This window comes from Thalassophryne amazonica, chromosome 5, assembly GCF_902500255.1.
Source record: "Thalassophryne amazonica chromosome 5, fThaAma1.1, whole genome shotgun sequence".
NCBI classification, from domain to species: Eukaryota; Metazoa; Chordata; class Actinopteri; order Batrachoidiformes; family Batrachoididae; genus Thalassophryne; species Thalassophryne amazonica.
Window position 1 is genome coordinate 49,150,667 of NC_047107.1, and position 19,548 is coordinate 49,170,214.

The 19,548-nt window shown below is 40.3% G+C and overlaps 1 protein-coding gene across 1 annotated transcript in view; it reads right to left on the reverse strand.

The window, feature by feature from the left end:
- The window catches only part of LOC117510440 (transforming acidic coiled-coil-containing protein 1-like), an 80,801-nt gene extending 64,968 nt beyond the window's left edge, over positions 1 to 15,833 (reverse strand). Inside the window, exon 1 of the mRNA XM_034170135.1 lies at positions 15,636 to 15,833. Within this exon, the coding sequence (XP_034026026.1) occupies positions 15,636 to 15,700 (65 nt within the window). The 5' untranslated portion in view covers positions 15,701 to 15,833. The remainder of the gene's footprint in view (positions 1 to 15,635) is intronic.
- Positions 15,834 to 19,548: the final 3,715 nt, after the last annotated feature.

Genomic DNA, 19,548 nt, shown 5'->3' on the forward strand with positions numbered 1-19,548 from the left:
CTTTCAGAACTCTGCTGTGATGCTCTGCAGGAGGCCGGCGAGGCTGACCTGGTCGGCAGCTTCCTCCATGGTGTACAATGGCAAAGTGGAAAACACCAAAAAGTTCACAATATCGCAGTGTGACACTGTTGGCCAGTTCGTTACATCACCACTAAATTCACTATCTGGTATAAGATTCAGATCCACTGAACCAACTGCTACACATTTATCACGATAAATAGCTTTATATCGAAGGTTTAAAGCATCATAATAACCGTACATTCTCTCCATTTTTCTATCACGCACCAGCCTCCTTGTAATCCAGAATGGAGGCAGCACCTCTCCTGCAGCAAATCGGTCACGTGATTGAAAACCCTCTATTTTAGCATTATTAGTTATTAGGGCCCGAGTAGGAAAAAGTCCTACGAGGACCCTATTGTAATTGTGCTGTTTATTATTATTATTATTTATTTTTTTATTTTTTTTTGGAACAAGTGTTTATTATTCAACTTCGTTTAAAGCTTTACAACGTATAATGTTCACTTATATAACACAGAACAGAGCGCACACACACACACACACACACGCAAAAAAACAAAAAACAAAAATCAGAACAGAGAAACCTTGGCAAATTTGTACATTTCAAATTGTTACTTTTGGTATCTAATGTATAGTATTTATAGTGTTGGAAAGAATATATACATTTCCTTCTTTTTCTGCTCTACTCCACCTCACAATCTGTATTTATATCCAGTCATAGTATGTTATCAGTGGTTTCCATCTCTTTCTAAATAGGTCCATAGTGAGATTTAATCTTGCTGTTATTTTCTCCATTTTGTAAACATCCAACATCCTATCTTTCCAGTGATTTGTTGTAGGTGGATCAGGTTTATACTAAAATATAGTTATCATTTTCTTAGCCACCAGTATCATTATCTTGAAAAGATACAGTTTTTCTTTAGCTAGTAAGTCCCCCGGGAGCAATCCAAAAACAAAAACAAGGGGGTTCCAGTCAGTATAGTTTTGTAGAATATTTGAAATGAATTCCTTGATTCCCTCCCAAAATATTTTAAGTTTTGGACAATCCCAGAAAATATGAGTGTGATCGCCAATTTGTCCACAGTTTCTCCAGCGTAAGTTTGTTTTTGATTTATTAAATTTGAAAGTGGTAGCAGGTGTCTTAAAATATCGAGTGTTTATTTTCCATAAAAACTCTTTCCATGTTGGGCTATTTGTCAGTTTGTGTCCACCTTCACAAATTTGTTCCCATTCTTGATCTTCAATTATTATGTTCATTTCCAATTCCCACTTTTCTTTTATCTCTAAAGAGTTCTCTGACATATTTCTTTGTAGACTTTTGTATAGATTTGATATCATTTTATCATATTGTTTATGCTTGAGTGTATTAATGAATAGCATTTCCAAATGTGTAGGTTGTTTATTAAGAAGAGACCATTCTTTATGGGACATTAAATAACTTCTCAATTGGAGGAATCTATAAAAATCTATTGATGTTAAGCCATATTTTTCCTGGCATTGACTAAATGATCCTAGTATCTCCCCTTTAAATAAATCATTAATGCAAATTAAATTCTTATTTTCACAGTTTTTGAACCTCTGATCTTGTTGCCCTGGTATGAAATCTAAAATATCTGTCATTTTCATGGCTCTGGCTATTGACTGGGGGGCTTTAATCTTTATCCTAACAGTATTTAGAACTCTGTGAGTGCACTTCATGTAATTATTTGAGATTTTAAATTTGTTCCATATCTCATTTGAGCAGAATATTAAAGATTGTAATGGGATTTTGGGACAATAACTTTGTTCTAATGTCAGCCATTGCGTTTCTTTGTTTTGTTTTAACCATTCCATTGCTCCATTTAGTTGTGCTGCCCAGTAGTATAACTTCAAATTTAGTAAATTAAGACCTCCACAAGCTTTACTGCTGGACAGTAAAGAGAATTTGATTCTAGCCTTTCTTTTTTGCCATATAAATGTAGAAATCATTTTTTGCATTTTATTAAATTCGGTTTCTGGGATCCAGATAGGGATAGATGAAAATAAATATAACAGCCTGGGAACAATATTAATTCTAATTGTTTCAATCCTCCTGAAGAGGGAAAGAGGTAAAATTGTCCACCTGTCTAAATCTTTTTGAATTTGATCGAGTAGTTTTCCATAATTTTCTTTGTATAATTGGGAACTGTCTTTGGTAACATTTATTCCCAAGTATCGAAAACCATTGTGTGACCAATTGAATTTAACTTTTTTAGAGAGTTCTATAGGCCACTTCCCTGTTAACATCATTGCTTCAGATTTCGATTCATTTATTTTATATCCCGAAATGATGCTAAAGTCATGTAAACAGTCTAGAAGTTTTGGTATTGAGGTCATTGGGTCTCTAATGTATAGTATTATGTCATCTGCATATAGTGACAGTTTGTGGGTCCTTATATGATCTGGTATACCTAGAATTGAAGATTCGCTTCTAATTAATTCTGCCAGGGGTTCTATACTAATAGCAAATAGAATTGGAGATATCTTTTCAAAGGGAAACTTTCCGACAAGCGCCCATTAACACGAACTCTTGAAGTAGGGTTGGAATATAACACTTCAAACCAACTGATGAAATTTTCGTCAAAACCCATTTACCCTAGAACATGCTTTAGAAACATCCAGTCCACTCGGTCAAATGCCTTCTCGGCATCGAGGCCAAGAAGCATTGATGGATGTGAACTTTGCTGTGCTGTTAATATTATATTAAGGGTACATCTGATATTATTTATTCCAAATCTTTTTGGTATAAATCCTGTCTGGTCTGGGTTAATAAGTTTATTAATGATTTTTTGAAGTCTTTTAATCAAAATGGAGCTTACGATTTTAACATCATTACAGAGGAGACTTATTGGTCTGTATGAGGCACATTGTGTGGGATCTTTACCGTCCTTATATATTACTGAGATGATTGCTTCTGCCCAAGTTTTTGGTGGCTCTTTGACATTTAAGGCATAATTAAATACCCTTTGTAGGAGAGGGACAAGTTCCGTTTGAAAACATTTATAAAATTCCCCAGGGAATCCATCCACACCAGGTGATTTATTATTTTTTAACTTCCCTATGATGGATTTTATTTCTTCTTTTGTAATGGGAACTACTAATCCTTTTACCTCATTTTTGTCTAGTTTAGTGAGATTAATTCGCTGTAAAAATTGTTTAATTTTTCCTGGTTTATTGGGGATAGCCGTAGAATCATACAATTCTTTATAATATTCAGAAAATGCATTTGCTATCTCCCTTGGTTGAGATATATATTTTTTTGATTTGGGGCATGCTACTTTTTGAACAGTTCGACTAGCCTGTGCTTTTCTTAATTGAAATGCGAGTAATCTGCTTGCTTTATTTCCTTGTTCGTAATATTTCTGATTAGAAAAGCGTAAAGCCCCCTCCACCTTGTGTGTGAGTAGGTCATTGAAATTTTGTCTACATTTTTTTAATTCTTGTAAAACCATATCCTTATTTGTTCTTTTATGTTCCATTTCTAGTATTTCAATCTGTTCTTCTAATCTTATTTGGTTCCTCTCACGCTCCTTCTTAAGTTTAGAGGAGAATGAGATCATTTTACCCCTCAAGATTATTATTATTATTTATAATTTATTATTATTATTATTATTCTCTAGGGATTTTGTCCAATGCACTTCAAATTTCTGCCAGATCATCGAGAGATGATACTGATCAAAAGTTATCGAAAGCTTTTCTTTATGTCGAAGGGTGTGGCCGCTATGGTGCCACCATTTTTACCCTTCGCCATATGAACATTATACTTAAACAGGTACTGAAGTCACATAGTTAACCCCATCAACTTCCTTCCACTTCTAAAACATGCAGACAAAGTTGGTGAATGTAGGCGATGATCGCCGTGAAGTTACGAGTAACGGCATCTGTGTGGCGGCGTACCGAATATCGCCCCTTCGCCATGAAATTACATTCTTCCTTTTGACGGCTTTAATTTTGTCAGATCATCATGAAAATTGATACACAGGTCAAGCACAACAAGCTCTTACAATTCATAGGGGTGTCGCCCATGGGCGGGGCAAAATGCCTCAATAGCGCCCCCTTAAAACTTTCAAAAACCCCTCCCCATAGGGGTTTTTTTGGAGTAGGGAAATGAAAATTGGTACACGTGTGACTTGCTTAGACATACAAAAAAGTCTCTTGCACCATGGGTCTACTCCAAACAGGAAGTCGGCCATTTTGAATTTTCTTGTCATTTTGGCGTGATTTCTACATGTTGTATTTGAACGAACTCCTCCTAGGGATTTTGTCCAATGCACTTCAAATTTCTTTAACAGCATCCAGAGATGATACTAACCAAAAGTTTTCAAAAGCTTTTCTCTATGTTGAAGGGTGTGGCCGCTATGGTGCCGCCATTTTGACCCTTCGCCATGGAACATCAAGTCATGATAACTCCTTCATGCTTTGCCTAACTGACTTGAAACTTCACATGTATGATGACGGTTGGCCCCTCAACACACCTGGCCCCTCTGTTTGTACACTGAGCGCCCCCTAGTGGACGCACATGGTCGCAGCAAAATCGCGAAATAGCGCCCCCTAGAAATTTTCAAAAACCCATCCACATTGGGGTTTTTTCGTCGTAGCCTCATGAAATTCCGTACACATATTTACCATGCCGTGACGCACAAAAAAGTCTCTTACCATCATGGTGAAATATCGACAGGAAGTCGGCCATTTTGATTTTAAATTTCAATTTTGAGCTAATTTTTGCCATTTTTGGCCATTTCCACTACTTACATTTGAACGAACTCGTCCTAGGGATTTCATCCAATCGTCTTCACATTTGGTCAACATCATCAGGACACAATGGTGATCAAAAGTTATCAAAAGATTCTAATTAAGTCAAAAGGTGTGGCTTCTAGGGGTTGTCAAACTTTGGCGAGCTTTTCGGAGCATGCCGTTTCACTTCGAACGGCTGTCACGCCCACATACTTCATTGTAGATCCTTCAAACTTGCTGGACATGATGAGGGCTCCGCCCTGAACGTCTACATATATTAAGTTTCCACCTCCGCCATAGCGCCCCCCGGTGGTGGCGGGAAATGTCCTATTTTTACTTTCAGAGGTCCTGATGTCACATACCTACCCCAATCAACTTCATTCCACTTCTAAAACATGCAGAACAAGTTGGTGAATGTAGGCGATGAACGCTGTGAAGTTACGAGTAACGGCGTCCGTGTGGCAGCGTGCCGAATATTGCCCATTCGCCATGAAATTATGTTCTTCCTTTTGACGGCTTTAATTTTGTCATATCATCATGAAAATTGATACACAGGTCGAGCACGACAACCTCTTACAATTCATAGGGGCGTCGCCCATGGGCGGGGCAAAATGCCTCAGTAGCGCCCCCTTGAAACTTTCAAAAACCCCTCCCCATAGGGGTTTTTTGGAGTAGGGAGATGAAAATTGGTACACGTGTGACTTGCATAGATGTACAAAAAAGTCTCTTGCACCATGGGTCTACTCCAAACAGGAAGTCGGCCATTTTGAATTTTCTTGTCATTTTGGCGTGATTTCTACATGTTGTATTTGAACGAACTCCTCCTAGGGATTTTGTCCAATGCACTTCAAATTTCTTTAACAGCATCCAGAGATGATACTAACCAAAAGTTTTCAAAAGCTTTTCTCTATGTTGAAGGGTGTGGCCGCTATGGTGCCGCCATTTTGACCCTTCGCCATGGAACATCAAGTCATGATAACTCCTTCATGCTTTGCCTAACTGACTTGAAACTTCACATGTATGATGACGGTTGGCCCCTCAACACACCTGGCCCCTCTGTTTGTACACTGAGCGCCCCCTAGTGGACGCACATGGTCGCAGCAAAATCGCGAAATAGCGCCCCCTAGAAATTTTCAAAAACCCATCCACATTGGGGTTTTTTCGTCGTAGCCTCATGAAATTCCGTACACATATTTACCATGCCGTGACGCACAAAAAAGTCTCTTACCATCATGGTGAAATATCGACAGGAAGTCGGCCATTTTGATTTTAAATTTCAATTTTGAGCTAATTTTTGCCATTTTTGGCCATTTCCACTACTTACATTTGAACGAACTCGTCCTAGGGATTTCATCCAATCGTCTTCACATTTGGTCAACATCATCAGGACACAATGGTGATCAAAAGTTATCAAAAGATTCTAATTAAGTCAAAAGGTGTGGCTTCTAGGGGTTGTCAAACTTTGGCGAGCTTTTCGGAGCATGCCGTTTCACTTCGAACGGCTGTCACGCCCACATACTTCATTGTAGATCCTTCAAACTTGCTGGACATGATGAGGGCTCCGCCCTGAACGTCTACATATATTAAGTTTCCACCTCCGCCATAGCGCCCCCCGGTGGTGGCGGGAAATGTCCTATTTTTACTTTCAGAGGTCCTGATGTCACATACCTACCCCAATCAACTTCATTCCACTTCTAAAACATGCAGAACAAGTTGGTGAATGTAGGCGATGAACGCTGTGAAGTTACGAGTAACGGCGTCCGTGTGGCAGCGTGCCGAATATTGCCCATTCGCCATGAAATTATGTTCTTCCTTTTGACGGCTTTAATTTTGTCATATCATCATGAAAATTGATACACAGGTCGAGCACGACAACCTCTTACAATTCATAGGGGCGTCACCCATGGGCGGGGCAAAATGCCTCAGTAGCGCCCCCTTGAAACTTTCAAAAACCCCTCCCCATAGGGGTTTTTTGGAGTAGGGAGATGAAAATTGGTACACGTGTGACTTGCATAGATGTACAAAAAAGTCTCTTGCACCATGGGTCTACTCCAAACAGGAAGTTGGCCATTTTGAATTTTCTTGTCATTTTGGTGTGATTTCCACATGTTGTATTTGAACGAACTCCTCCTAGGGATTTTGTCCAATGCACTTCAAATTTCTTCCACATCACCCAGAGATGATACTGACCAAAAGTTATCGAACGCTTTTCTTTATGTCGAAGGGTGTGGCCGCTATGGCGCCGCCATTTTGACCCTTCGCCATGGAACATTATACTTAAACAGGTACTGATGTCACATACTTAACACCATCAACTTCATTCCACTTCTAAAACATGCAGAACAAGTTGTTGAACGTAGGCGATGATTGCCGTGAACTTACGAGTAACGGCTTCTGTGTGGCAGTGTACCAAATATCGTCCCTTCGCCATAAAATTATGTTCTTCCTTTTGACGGCTTTAATTTTGTCATATCGTCATGAAAATTGATACACAGGTCAAGCATGACAACCTCTTACAATTCATAGGGGCGTTGCCCGTGGGCGGGGCAAAATGCCTCAATAGCGCCCCCTTGAAACTTTCAAAAACCCCTCCCCATATGGGTTTTTTGGTAGTAGGGAGATGAAAATTGGTACACGTGTGACTTGCATAGACGTACAAAAAAGTCTCTTGCACCATTGGTCTACTCCAAACACAAAGTCGGCCATTTGGAATTTTCTTGTCATTTTGCCATGATTTCCACACATTGTATTTGAACGAACTCCTCCTAGGGATTTTGTCCAATGCACTTCAAATTTCTTCCAGATCATCCAGAGACGATACTGATCAAAACTTATCGAAAGCTTTTCTCTATGTTGAAGGGTGTGGCCGCTATGGCGCCGCCATTTTGACCCTTCGCTATGGAACAAGAAGTCATGATAACTCCTTCATGCTTTGCCTGATTGACTTGAAACTTCACATGTGTGATCACGGTTGGCCCCTGAACACACCTGGCCCCTCTGTTTGTACACTGACTGCCCCCTAGTGGATGAACCATCAACATGTCATAACTCCTTCAGGCATTGTGTGATTTGCTTGAAATTTTTACTGTATGATGAATGGTTGCCCCTATACCCACATGCCAACATCTGGTCACAAGGGGATGCACTGCCCTGGGTAGGCGGTCACGCGGAACGAGGGCCCGTATTATTGTTGTTGCTGTTATTATTCTTAATATGTAAACAAAGATAAATTTAAAAAAAAAATTACAATTTGTAATACATCTGACTCTTTTATGACAACAAACGCCATTAATTATTTAATTATTAATAATAATTAATAATAATACAGAAAACGCAATACAAATACAATAATACAAAAAGCCATTAATTATTATACAGAAAACAAATGCACACAAACGTGCTGACATGCGAACAGCTTAATGCTAACTTTAACACTGAAAATGCCATAGACATGCTAACGCGTTAGCATATGTCTTGTTTTTAAGTTATAAAATATATCTATCAACTGTTTCAGAAGACCATAACAGGTCGGTTTAACATAAAAAAAAGGTAAATATTACTCACAGACATATGCTCTTTGGGGTTTTAGCGGGGAAAAATTAAGGTAAAGCAAAATAAAACAAAGAACCACGAAGCAGCGGGTCGGATCAATGCTTCATTGCTTCAAGCTTCAAAGAAGAGCCGCGCTGCAGAAACGGTTGATTACAGACCCTGCAGGGGTTCTGTAATCAAGGTAGAGATATGATCATTTTCCCAACGAACACCCCCAAAAACAGCCGCTCTAAAGGACAGATAACGGAATCGTTAAGCAAAAAGGCTATAGGTATGGTCGGACATCCGGGTCCCTAATGCGCGCGCACATAGTAACGCACATAGTAACCAGCGAGCCACTGAAAACAAACCGCTGTCACGCTCATTTCCTACTTGATGTCCATCACGCTCCCAGCTTTCTGCTGTGGCTTTTTCTACTTAATATACACCAGTTTTCACAGAGAATGCCACGATCGTGTGTTGCAGTTGGCTGTACCAATCACAATAAGTTAAAAGATCAAAAAGTGTATTTTTTTCGAGCTCCCAAAGCACCATATTCTGCTTCTCTACTCATTCTTTTCAGTTCGCAGGAACACATTCTGTCTTCAGCTGTGAGTTCTCCACTTTCAGGCGTTCCAACTTTTCCTTTCAGGACACCTGTTCCATGTTAACGTAATCATATGACGTTGGACAAGGCGAGTCCTCATGGTCACTCAGGACAGCTGGAGGCAGGAACTCTCTGGGTGATGTTACTGCTGTAGCAGGTTCACCAACAGAGGCAGCTGCAGGAGGTGAGCCGAAATGAAGCTTTGACTTCGCCCTTATTTGCCTGGAGGGTGGCTGATTGAGACACTTCACATTTCTGCTTTGGCTGTGGCTGTACCGTTCAGCGGCCTTTGAAGCACTAGTACTGCAGCACACGATTGTGGCATTCCTTGTGAAAACTGGTCTATATTAAGTAGAAAAAATGTGGCAGAACGATGCGAGCGTGATGAATATCAAGTAGGAAATGAACGTGACACCGGTTTGTTTTCAGTAGCTCGCTGGTTACTATGTGCGTTGCTATTTGTGCGCACATCAGGGACCTGGATGTCCAACTGTACCTACACCATTTGGCATGACCAAATTGGCAAGCCTTTGCGAATAAACAGCAGTAAAGATGACTATATCAGCAATGGTTGTGAGTGCGTGTACAGTTTGTTTTCAGAGGCGACCCAAAATGGCAGCTGTAACTATGCGGAAGTGACGTAGGCCCGACCGTACCTATTGATGTCGGTGGATTGAATCATTTCTTAACGATACCCAAAAAGAACCAGTTCTCGATACCCAACCCTAAATATAGCATTCATAACCATCTGTGCATTAGTGCAAAATTACCTGCAACATTCAGTCATTCGTCAGCGTTTTCATCAGCTTACAATGACCCTTTCATATCTATATGGGAATGGGCAGGCCCCACCATGGAAGCCTCCATGTTGCACCACCATTTTGATACAGTAGCCCAAAAGAAACATAATTACTCCCACTTTCACATTTTGGAGCAGCTGGAATACAAAAGAAAAAGAAGAGGAATCAGTGGCTGCTCCCCTATACACTGTATACTGTGGGTTGGTAGTGTAGGCTAACAAGTTTGAGAACCCTTATTTTTATAAAAATGGAGCCTCATATATATTGTTTATCACAAGAGAAGGCAAGGGAGCATGAACGTGAAGGGAAATTATGACAGCATGATGCTATCTGCAACCTCACCACTAGATGGCAGTCAATTCTACACTCTGTTATTGGACTGTAGATGATGGAATCCCTAAATTCCTTGCAACTGAACATTGAGAAACATTATTCTTAAACTGCTGGAATACTGTTTCACGCAGTTGTTCACAAAGTGGTTTCTCGCCACATCTTTGCTTGTGAACGGCAGAGACTTTTGGGATGCTCCCTTTATGCCTAATCATGACCAGTGTTGCCACAGTTACTTTGAAAAAGTAATCCAATTACTGATTACTGATTACTCCTTGAAAAAGTAACTTAGTTACTTTACTGATTACTCAATTGTAAAAGTAACTAAGTTAGATTACTAGTTACTTTTTTAGTTACTTTTCCCAGCTGCCGACAACAACCCTCTGCCATCTCAACATGACAATGATACCTGTTTTGCCAAAACTTACTTTATAGTCACCCTTTCTTGACTTCAATGAAAATAAATACTTGTTTTATAAAAAGTAAAATAAAGACCTCTTTCTTGACCTCTTATTTAACTGTTGACAGCACTGTAACAGTAAAACTTGCAATTTCGAACCTACATTGTTTATAAATGTAACTATTAAATTCATTCTAGCATTTTTCTAACATTTAAATTCTCTCTAAATATTTTACTTGTCGAAATTAATATTATTTTAAGTAGTATTAGTAGTTGTAGTAAAAAAAAGGCTTCAAAACTGGACCTTTAATCTAGGGGTGTTGTGACGGGGGCACATCCCTCCCCCACGCCCCCATTCCATCTGGATTCGCCCCTACTTTGGCGTTTGAGCACAAAGAATGGATAACATTTATTTATGCAGAAAACGTGACCAGATTTACAGGTAAGAAAGTTTTATTGTGTTTTCACATCATGTGGTCCTCAGAAAGAGAGTTTAGGTGCATTTGAGTGGAAAATAGTGTTAGTTGTTGACGCGTCGCGGAGGATCAGCTGTTTTAACATGCAGATACGGAGCGGCTCAGCTCAGCTCTAAATAAAGGAGGAAAAAAAGTATAAAAATGTCTTTGTAAAGCTCAGTGCAGGTGTGCTGATCACCGCGCTTTAAGAGGAGACGACGAGTCGAGCAGCTGCAAAAAAAACGTGGATGAAAAGCTCACAGCTCGCTTAAAGTGGGCAGTTCAGTCGAACCCCGACCTCCTGCCCACAGACCAAGTTTAATGCTGCTGTCGACCCACAATGAAAAAATAATAGTAACGCACAGTGACATGGAGAAGTAACTTTAATCTGATTACTGATTTGGAAAGATTAACGCGTTAGATTACTCGTTACTAAAAAAAAGTGGTCAGATTAGAGTAACGCGTTACCGGCATCACTGATCATGACACTCACAATTTGTGTTCTCAGTTCCCAAATGCTTATTGAGTGTTGTGAGAAGGAAAGGTGCTGTAACACAGTGTTAAACATACCACTGTCCCAGCTTTTTTGAAACGTGTTGCAGGCATCCATTTGAAAATGAGCAAATATTTGCACAAAAACAATAAAGTTTATCAGTTTGAACATTAAATATCTTGTCTTTATGGTGTATTCAATTGAATATAGGTTGAAGAAGATTTGCAAATCATGGTATTCTGTTTTTATTTACATTTTACGCAACATCCCATTTTCATTGGAATTGGGGTTGTACAAAATGAATTTGGACATATTTAGTGATTTGGAAGTGTTCATGTAACTATCCCAACTTGTCAAAAGAAAAGTGGCTGTGAAAGTGATTATTTACTGTAAATCTATCAAAGGGTGCCATTAACCGTTTCCGGCACACATTTTATGTGTGTATTATTTCACTCTATGAAAGTGTGTATGTAAACACTTAAATGGAATAAGTAAAATAAAATTAATACCACAAGGAAGAAAATCAGCCGTTGTCCCGCCAAGGGGCAACATCACCAATGCATGACCACAATAACTCCCAATCTGGTGCTGTGGTACCATCCTTTTATTTAACTTAAAATAAAGCATACTTTATCATCATATCATATTTAACTTATGAAGCAGCCTTTATCATCATGTTTACCCATTCTTTAAACTGTAGGGCTTTGGGGGTTTTCCAGTGTTTAAGAATAATCCTGGCTGCCACTGAAACCCCAACCATGACAACAGAGAATTTTCCCTTTGATATGTTAGCTATCTGTCCTTTATCACCCAATAAGCACAGTCTTGGACAGAGTGGCACAGTTCTTTCTAACCAATCACTTAGGATACGTACAACAACCATCCAGAAGCTTTTGATAACTGGACATTCCCACAGGCAGTGTATCAGGGTACCGTCATCATTTTGACATTTCCAACACAGTGAGTTATTCATAAAGCCTAATCTATTCAACTGGCAGCATCATAAGAGGATAGTTGAACTGCGGTGAAACCACCATTTTAATTACATTCACTCTTCCCCACAAAGTCAACCTTATTTTATTCCACTTGTCCAAATTAATTTTTATCTTTGGTAAAATTGTGTCAAAGATTAAATGTGACATTTCTTCCACCTCCCTGTATATTTTAATTCCTAAATATTTAATTCCTTTTGGTATCCGCTTAAAACCAAATTCTGTCATTATATCTCCACTACTAATCCCAGATATGGGCACTGCTTCAGACTTTGTCCAATTAATTATATATCCTGATACATTAGAATAAGGTTGCACTGTATCCATCAGGTCAGGTGTTGAATAGCTTGGGTCTTCCAGTAGGACCAGTATATCATCTGCATAAAGCAGCAATTTGTGTTGTTTGCCACCTCACTCGATACTCCTTATATCTGTATTACCTCTTATGATAACCGCCAGTGGTTCCAATGAACAGCAAGGGTGAAAGAGGACACCCCTGTCTCGTGGCTCTTTTAAGCCTAAAGAAGGGCGACAAAACACCTTTCGTTTTCACCGATGCCTTGGGACTATTATACAACATTTTTACCCATGTAATACATGAATATGAAAACCTGAAATGCGATAAAGCTGCAAATAAAAAGTCCTACTGCACATGGTCAAAGGCACATCGAGTAAGAGGGCAAAAATTGGACAATTTTTCTGTCTGTTCAGACTTATTGGGTGCAGTAGTCTTCTCATATTATCCGTTGATGATCTATTCTTCATAAAGCCTCCATGATCTGTATGAATAATACCTGGCAAAACATTCTCTAAACAAGTTGCTACAATTTTGGTTAGGATTTTACAGTCTACATTGAGTAAACTTATAGGCCGATAATTAGAGGGCTATAATGGATACCTATCCTTTTTTGGAATGACTGTTATTAAAGCCTAATAGAAGGTCGGTGGAAGAGATTGTAAAACAAATGCTTCATTGTATACTTCTTCTAGGACTGGAGCTAAGATATCTATGAACTGTTTATAATACCGACTTGGTTTTTCTAATCGTTTTTAGCTTTCTAATTTGTAACAAAGTTTTCAATCTGTTCTTCACTATTCAGAGCTGTGTTTTCATTTTGTTGGTCTTCATTTCATCTTGCACATCCACTTCGAGCTTGTTTGCTGTTAATGCCTCCATTTTCTTTGTTCGCTTTTTGTTTTATTTCATGCCACAAGAATTGTAAACAACGTTGCTAATCTGATACGCGGTCCGGACCAATTGTCATGGTAACATCTGATATGGGAAAATATCAGACCCGAAATCAGCCAATCAGAACACGTGTACCGTCGCAGCCATGTAATAATGAATTTTATTTTATTTGAATACATGCATGTTGGTGTGTAACCCAGTTTTTTAATGCTTTAGTGATATGGTAGTATTTTTATTTGCACATTTTCACCTTTTCTTTGCCTTTACAATAAACCAAATTGACATCACAGCCTACATGTTTGTTTGATAAGATTACTAACCCCAACAGCCTTAATCATTTTCATATTTGTGGCTTCCTGAAACCCCAAACAGATGCAGTTAAGTTTAGACATTGTTAAAAAAAATTCCTTGGGTGAATATCTGAGGAAGTTTTGGATCAGATCAGTCAACGGTCAAAGTTGTCAAAAATCTTTTGTCTGCTTGCAGCACAGCAGATTAGTCTCCATCTCACCCTGACCTCTGCATCTTACTGTCGCATTGGCTGCCTGTATGTCTTCACTCACCACATCCATAAACCTCCTCCTTAGCCTTCATCTTCTTCTCTTGCTGGATGGCTCCATCCCCAGGATCCTTCTCCCTACATACCCAGCGTACCTCCTCTGTACATGTCAAAACCATCTGTCCTACCTGGGCTTACAGCTGAAATTGTTGTGTGGGCCGCTGAAGAGGAGGTACTGCTGCCCCACCACCACCAGATGGCGCCCTGCTTGAAGTGCGGGCTTCAAGCACCAGAGGGCGTTGGAGCAACCGGGAGTGACAGCTGTCACTCATCATCAGCACCAGCTGTCACTCATCCACATTTCATCACCACCACCATAAAGGCCGGACTACAACTCCACCTCCCCGCCGAGAAATCAGCCACTAGAGAGGTAATTTCTCTGCTACACTTAACTCTGACTTAGAGTCTGAACTTCTTTGCAGCTGTGTGGTGTGCCTTATCTGAGGGATTGGTGTTTGGTGTGATCAGCGACGGCTTCGCTTCACACTCCAACCAGAAAAGTGGTTAGACAGGAGCTGCACGAGTGTGTGATTGGAGGTGGAGGTGCTCCCTCCCAAAAGAACACAGACTGTGGGATTACTAAGTGTGCGAACTCACACTCATCAATACTGTTTCTGTTCTCTGCCAGCAGTACCAGGTCTGACAGCTGGAGACGGTGGCCACCTGGGGATCCAGGACTTGGCGGCTCCGGTGTTCTTCAGATCCGTTGGCGGTGAAGGCCGTGTGGGATCCGGCTCGGTTCGGGATGGACGTCTCCTATCCTCAAGCCTGCCCACACGTCACGCTACATATAATTGTCTGTGGTACCAAAACTGTTTGTCTGTATTCTGTTGTGCACTTCACAACATTAAATTGTTAATGTTTGGCTTATCCATTGTCCGTTCATTTAACGCCCCCTGTTGTGGGTCCGTGTTCCTACACCTTCACAACAGAAATAATTATTTAAGTAAATCAAATAATTTTCTTGGCCTCAAGGCTTCATTTAATTCCCATCAGCTGTAGTATATACGCCAGACCTGTATGTGGTGGTGTAACGCTCCCACCAAAAACACAATGTGAATTAGGTTACTGCTGCATAATTAATAGCTGCAGGAAAGCAGCATTCCTTTTTACTTTTAGAACTACTGCTCACAAAATCTGATGCTGAAATATCAAAGCAGGCACTCAAAGGACGACTCAGACACAACATTAATGTCAGGAGGAGTATGCATGTCAACAGCTGTACCTCATCCACCTCTTCTAAGATTTAAATACTTAAATATCTTGCAAACCAGGAGGATTGGGCTGTGAGCAAGACTGTCTGAGGGACAGATTTGCTTTCAGTCTCACAGTAAAGGTTCTGAAGGCATCCTGAGCTCTCACTCCTCACCTTCACCTCCAGCTCAGCTACAAAAGACATGCAAGCTCAAGTAAGGCAAACCTGATCAGCAACATCTGGCCAGAACTGGAGGTTCTGTATCATCTTTTTCTTACCAAACACGCTCACACATAAAAGCTCTGCAGTCTTACATGCTGTTTCTCTTCCGAGGAGAGCTGACAGAGCCCCTCCTCTGCCGGCTGAGAGAGCCCCCCATGTTTGGTTTGAATTCAGGATTAACCCAGATGCTCCGTATGTGTTGTCTCTGTCCCCAAGTTCACCTCCGTCTCTCCTCCAGGCTGCCTGGCTCAGGGTCACAGCCACACACTGCTTCTCATGACTGATTATAATCCAACAGCCTTTTCTCCTCTGCTCTCTCTGTCCATGCTGCTCAGGAGGAGGACTACTGATAACTCTGCAAACAGTCCCGCCTCCTTGCTCCACATTCTCCCCAGACACGCCATCATCTCTCGGTCTTCATCTCTCGCTCTCTCCCTCATAAGAGGAGAACTAGAGGTAGTGTAATGTTACTTTTGCAAAGACTGGCTGAGCAGTTGATTAATGGGTCAAGAAAAAAGTTAGATACTCTGGTTATTTTTTTTTATGTATGAAATTATAGTCTTGCTCTGTTTCACAGATGATATATTTGTCTTACAGACATGCAAAACAAATATGTGAGGGTTCATAAAAATACTGAAGAAAATGTACAGCCAAAGTTCAACCAGTTCACAGAAAAATAACTGACAGATTACATCAATACTGAAAATGATAATTAGGTTCAACTCTGTGTGTGTGTGTGTGTGTGTGTGTGTGTGTGTGTGTGTGTGTGTGTGTGTGTGTGTGTGTGTGTGTGTGTGTGTGTGTGTGTGTGTGTGTGTGTGTGTGCGCGCACACACGCATGTGGGGGGTGGCTGTCTAAGTAAGTGAGGGGGAGCAACACAGAGAACTATTCCAGAAAGGACAGTCAGCTCTGTTGTTAGCTGAATATCATATCTGAAATCAAGGGTGAGACAGAGGAGAGAGGGACGGTGGGAGGAGGGGCAGAACAGACGTGTTTGTTGTGCTATATAACCCACTACATGATGTGACCTAAAACCCTGCAGTTGCTATGATTTAGCATGACAACACCAAATATTCTTACAAACAAGCCTTTAATGTAAGAGCTTATTATGCACGTCCATCACAAAGTTATGGTTTTCACCATTTCTGCTTGTCTGTTTGTTAGCGTGAAGGCAGATTTCTACTGAACTGGTTTTCATGAAACTTAGTAAAGAAATGGGATGTGGACCACTGAAGAAACCCATCAGTTTCAGTGCAGATGTGTATTAAGGGGAAGATCCGAAAAATAGTTTCCAATTTCTTCAGCATCGCAAAACAGAGCATTTCTCAACATTTGTATCAAATTCTCAAACAGTAACTAAAGGATCAAAAAAGATAAAATAAATAAATACACAACATCCAGAAAGTATTCACAGAGCTGCACTATTTCCGTATTTTTTATGTTTAGCCTTATTTACAAATGGATCAAATTCATTCTTTGTCTCAACATTCTACACACAATACCCCATAATGACAATGTGAAAACGTTTTTTGAGATGTTTGTAAATTTATTAAAAATACAAAAATAAAAAATACTAAGAAATCACATGTGCATAAGTATCCACAGCCTTTGCCATGAAGCTCAAAATTGAGCTCAGGTGCATCCTGTTTCCACTGATCATCCTTGAGATGTTTCTACAGCTTAAATGGAGTCCACCTGGGGTAAATTCAGTTGATTGCACATGACTTGGAAAGGAACACACCGGTCTACATATAAGGTCCCACAGTTGACAGTGCATGTTTCAATTTTCAATTTATTTTCATTTACATAGTGCCAAATCACAATAAAATTGCCTCAAGGCGCTTCACACAAGTAAGGTCTAACCTTACTTACCCCCAGAGCAAGCACACAGGCGGCAGTGGTACGGAAAAACTCCCTCTGAGGAAGAAATCTCAAGTACACCAAACTCAAAAGGGTGACCCTCTGCTTGGGCCATGCTATAGACACAAATTACAAAGCAATTCACAAAACTAATATACAGGAAATGTTGCGGTGCACAGAACAGGAGGGTTTCCGGAACAGATACCACACCCATCTCTGGATGGAGCTGCATCTCAAACAGAGAGAAAAGAAAAAAACAGAATCAGGCATCAGAAAGACAACAAATACAGTGTAATTTGTCAGTATTGACCAACAAGAAAAACAAAAGAAATACTAAGGTGATCACAGGCCACTAGCCCTTAGCATCACTAAAAGACCCAGAATTTAGATAAAGTTGAGGCCACGGCATGTTCCGTTTCCTAATAAAATGAATTTAAAAGAGTAAAAAGCATAGTACTATACTATGCCAGTATGCTAGCCATACGAAAGGGAAAATAAGTGCATCTTAAGTCTGGAGTGCATCTTAAGTTGTGCATATCAGAGCACAAACCAAGCATGAAGTCAAAGGAATTGTCTGCAGACCTCTGAAACAGGATTATCTCAAGACACAAATCTGGGGAAGGGTACAGAAACATTTCTGCTGCTTTGAAGATTCAAATGAGCCAAGTGTCATGTTTGAAGGAAACCAGGCACCAGACAGTGAAGCATGGTGGTGGCAGCATCATGCTGTGTTTTCAGTGGCACAAACTGGGAAACTAGTCAGGATTGAAGGAAAGATGGATGCAGCAATGTATAAAGGGTTTTCAATCATGTGACCGATTTTCTGCAGGACAGGTGCCATATCCATTCTGGATTACAAGGAGGCTGGCGCGTGATAGAAAAATGGAGAGAATGTACGGTTATTATGATGCTTTAAATCCTCGAGATAAAGCTATTTATCGTGATAAATGTGTAGCAGTTAGTTCAGTGGATCCGAATCTTATACCAGATAGTGAATTTAGTGGTGATGTAACGAACTGGCCGACAGTGACACACTGCGATATTGTGAACTAGGAAGCTGCCAACCAGGTCAGCCTCGACGGCCTCCTGCAGAGCATCACAGCGGAGCTCTGAAAGCGGAGGTCGTCTTGAAGTCCTGAGCGATTTCTCTCACCAGGCGCTAGAAGGGCAGCTTGCGGATCAGCAGCTCAAGGACCACAATGTAAATAAGCATCTGTATTGGAAGCATTCTTGTGTTATCCTCAGTGGTATTTTTATGTATTCTTATATAATTTTATTGCCGAATAAAATAAAATAAAATTCTGGTAACAGTGGATTTCTGTTAGCGGCAGATCTCTCTCAGCACCACGGTGCCGTGAGGCTTCTTCACACCGACGCTGAAGCTTCTGCAATTGTTCGCCAAATGCACGCAGTGTATCACAGCGGCCACCGCGTCGTAATCCAGAATGGGCGCAGGACACAAAATGATGTGACCGATACGTTACATGAAAACCCTCTATAGAGACATCCTGGATGAAAACTTGCTCTAGTGTGCTCTTGACCTCAGACTGGGGCAACAGTTCAGCAGGACAATGACCCTAAGCACACAGCCAAGATATCAAAGGAGTGACTTCAGGACAACTCTGTGAAAGTCCTTGAGTGGCCCAGCCAGAGCCTGGACCTAAACATCTCTGGAGAGATCTGAAAATGGCTGTGCATCGACACTCCCCAACCAACCTGACGGAGCTTGAGAGGTGCTGCAAAGAGGAATGGACAAAACTGCCCAAAGATAGGTGCACCAAGCTTGCGGCATCATATTCAAGAAAACCTGAGGCTGTAATTGCTGCCAAAGGTGCATCAACAAAGTATTGCGCAACGGGAGTGAATACTTATGTACATGTGATTTCTTAGTTTGTTTTTTATTTCTAATAAAGTTGCAAAAATAAAAAATAAATAAATAAAAAGAAAACGTTTTTTCATGTTATTATGGGGTATTGTGTGTAGAATTTTGAGGGGAAAATGAATTTACTCCATTTGTCCTGATAAGAGCTACATTTTTTATCTTTAGAGTACAGATGTCTATACTCTATTTAACTGCCCTTTTAGTTTCCCCTGTCACTGCTTGCATCACGACTTTGTACTGTGATAAACTTTATCATTAAGGA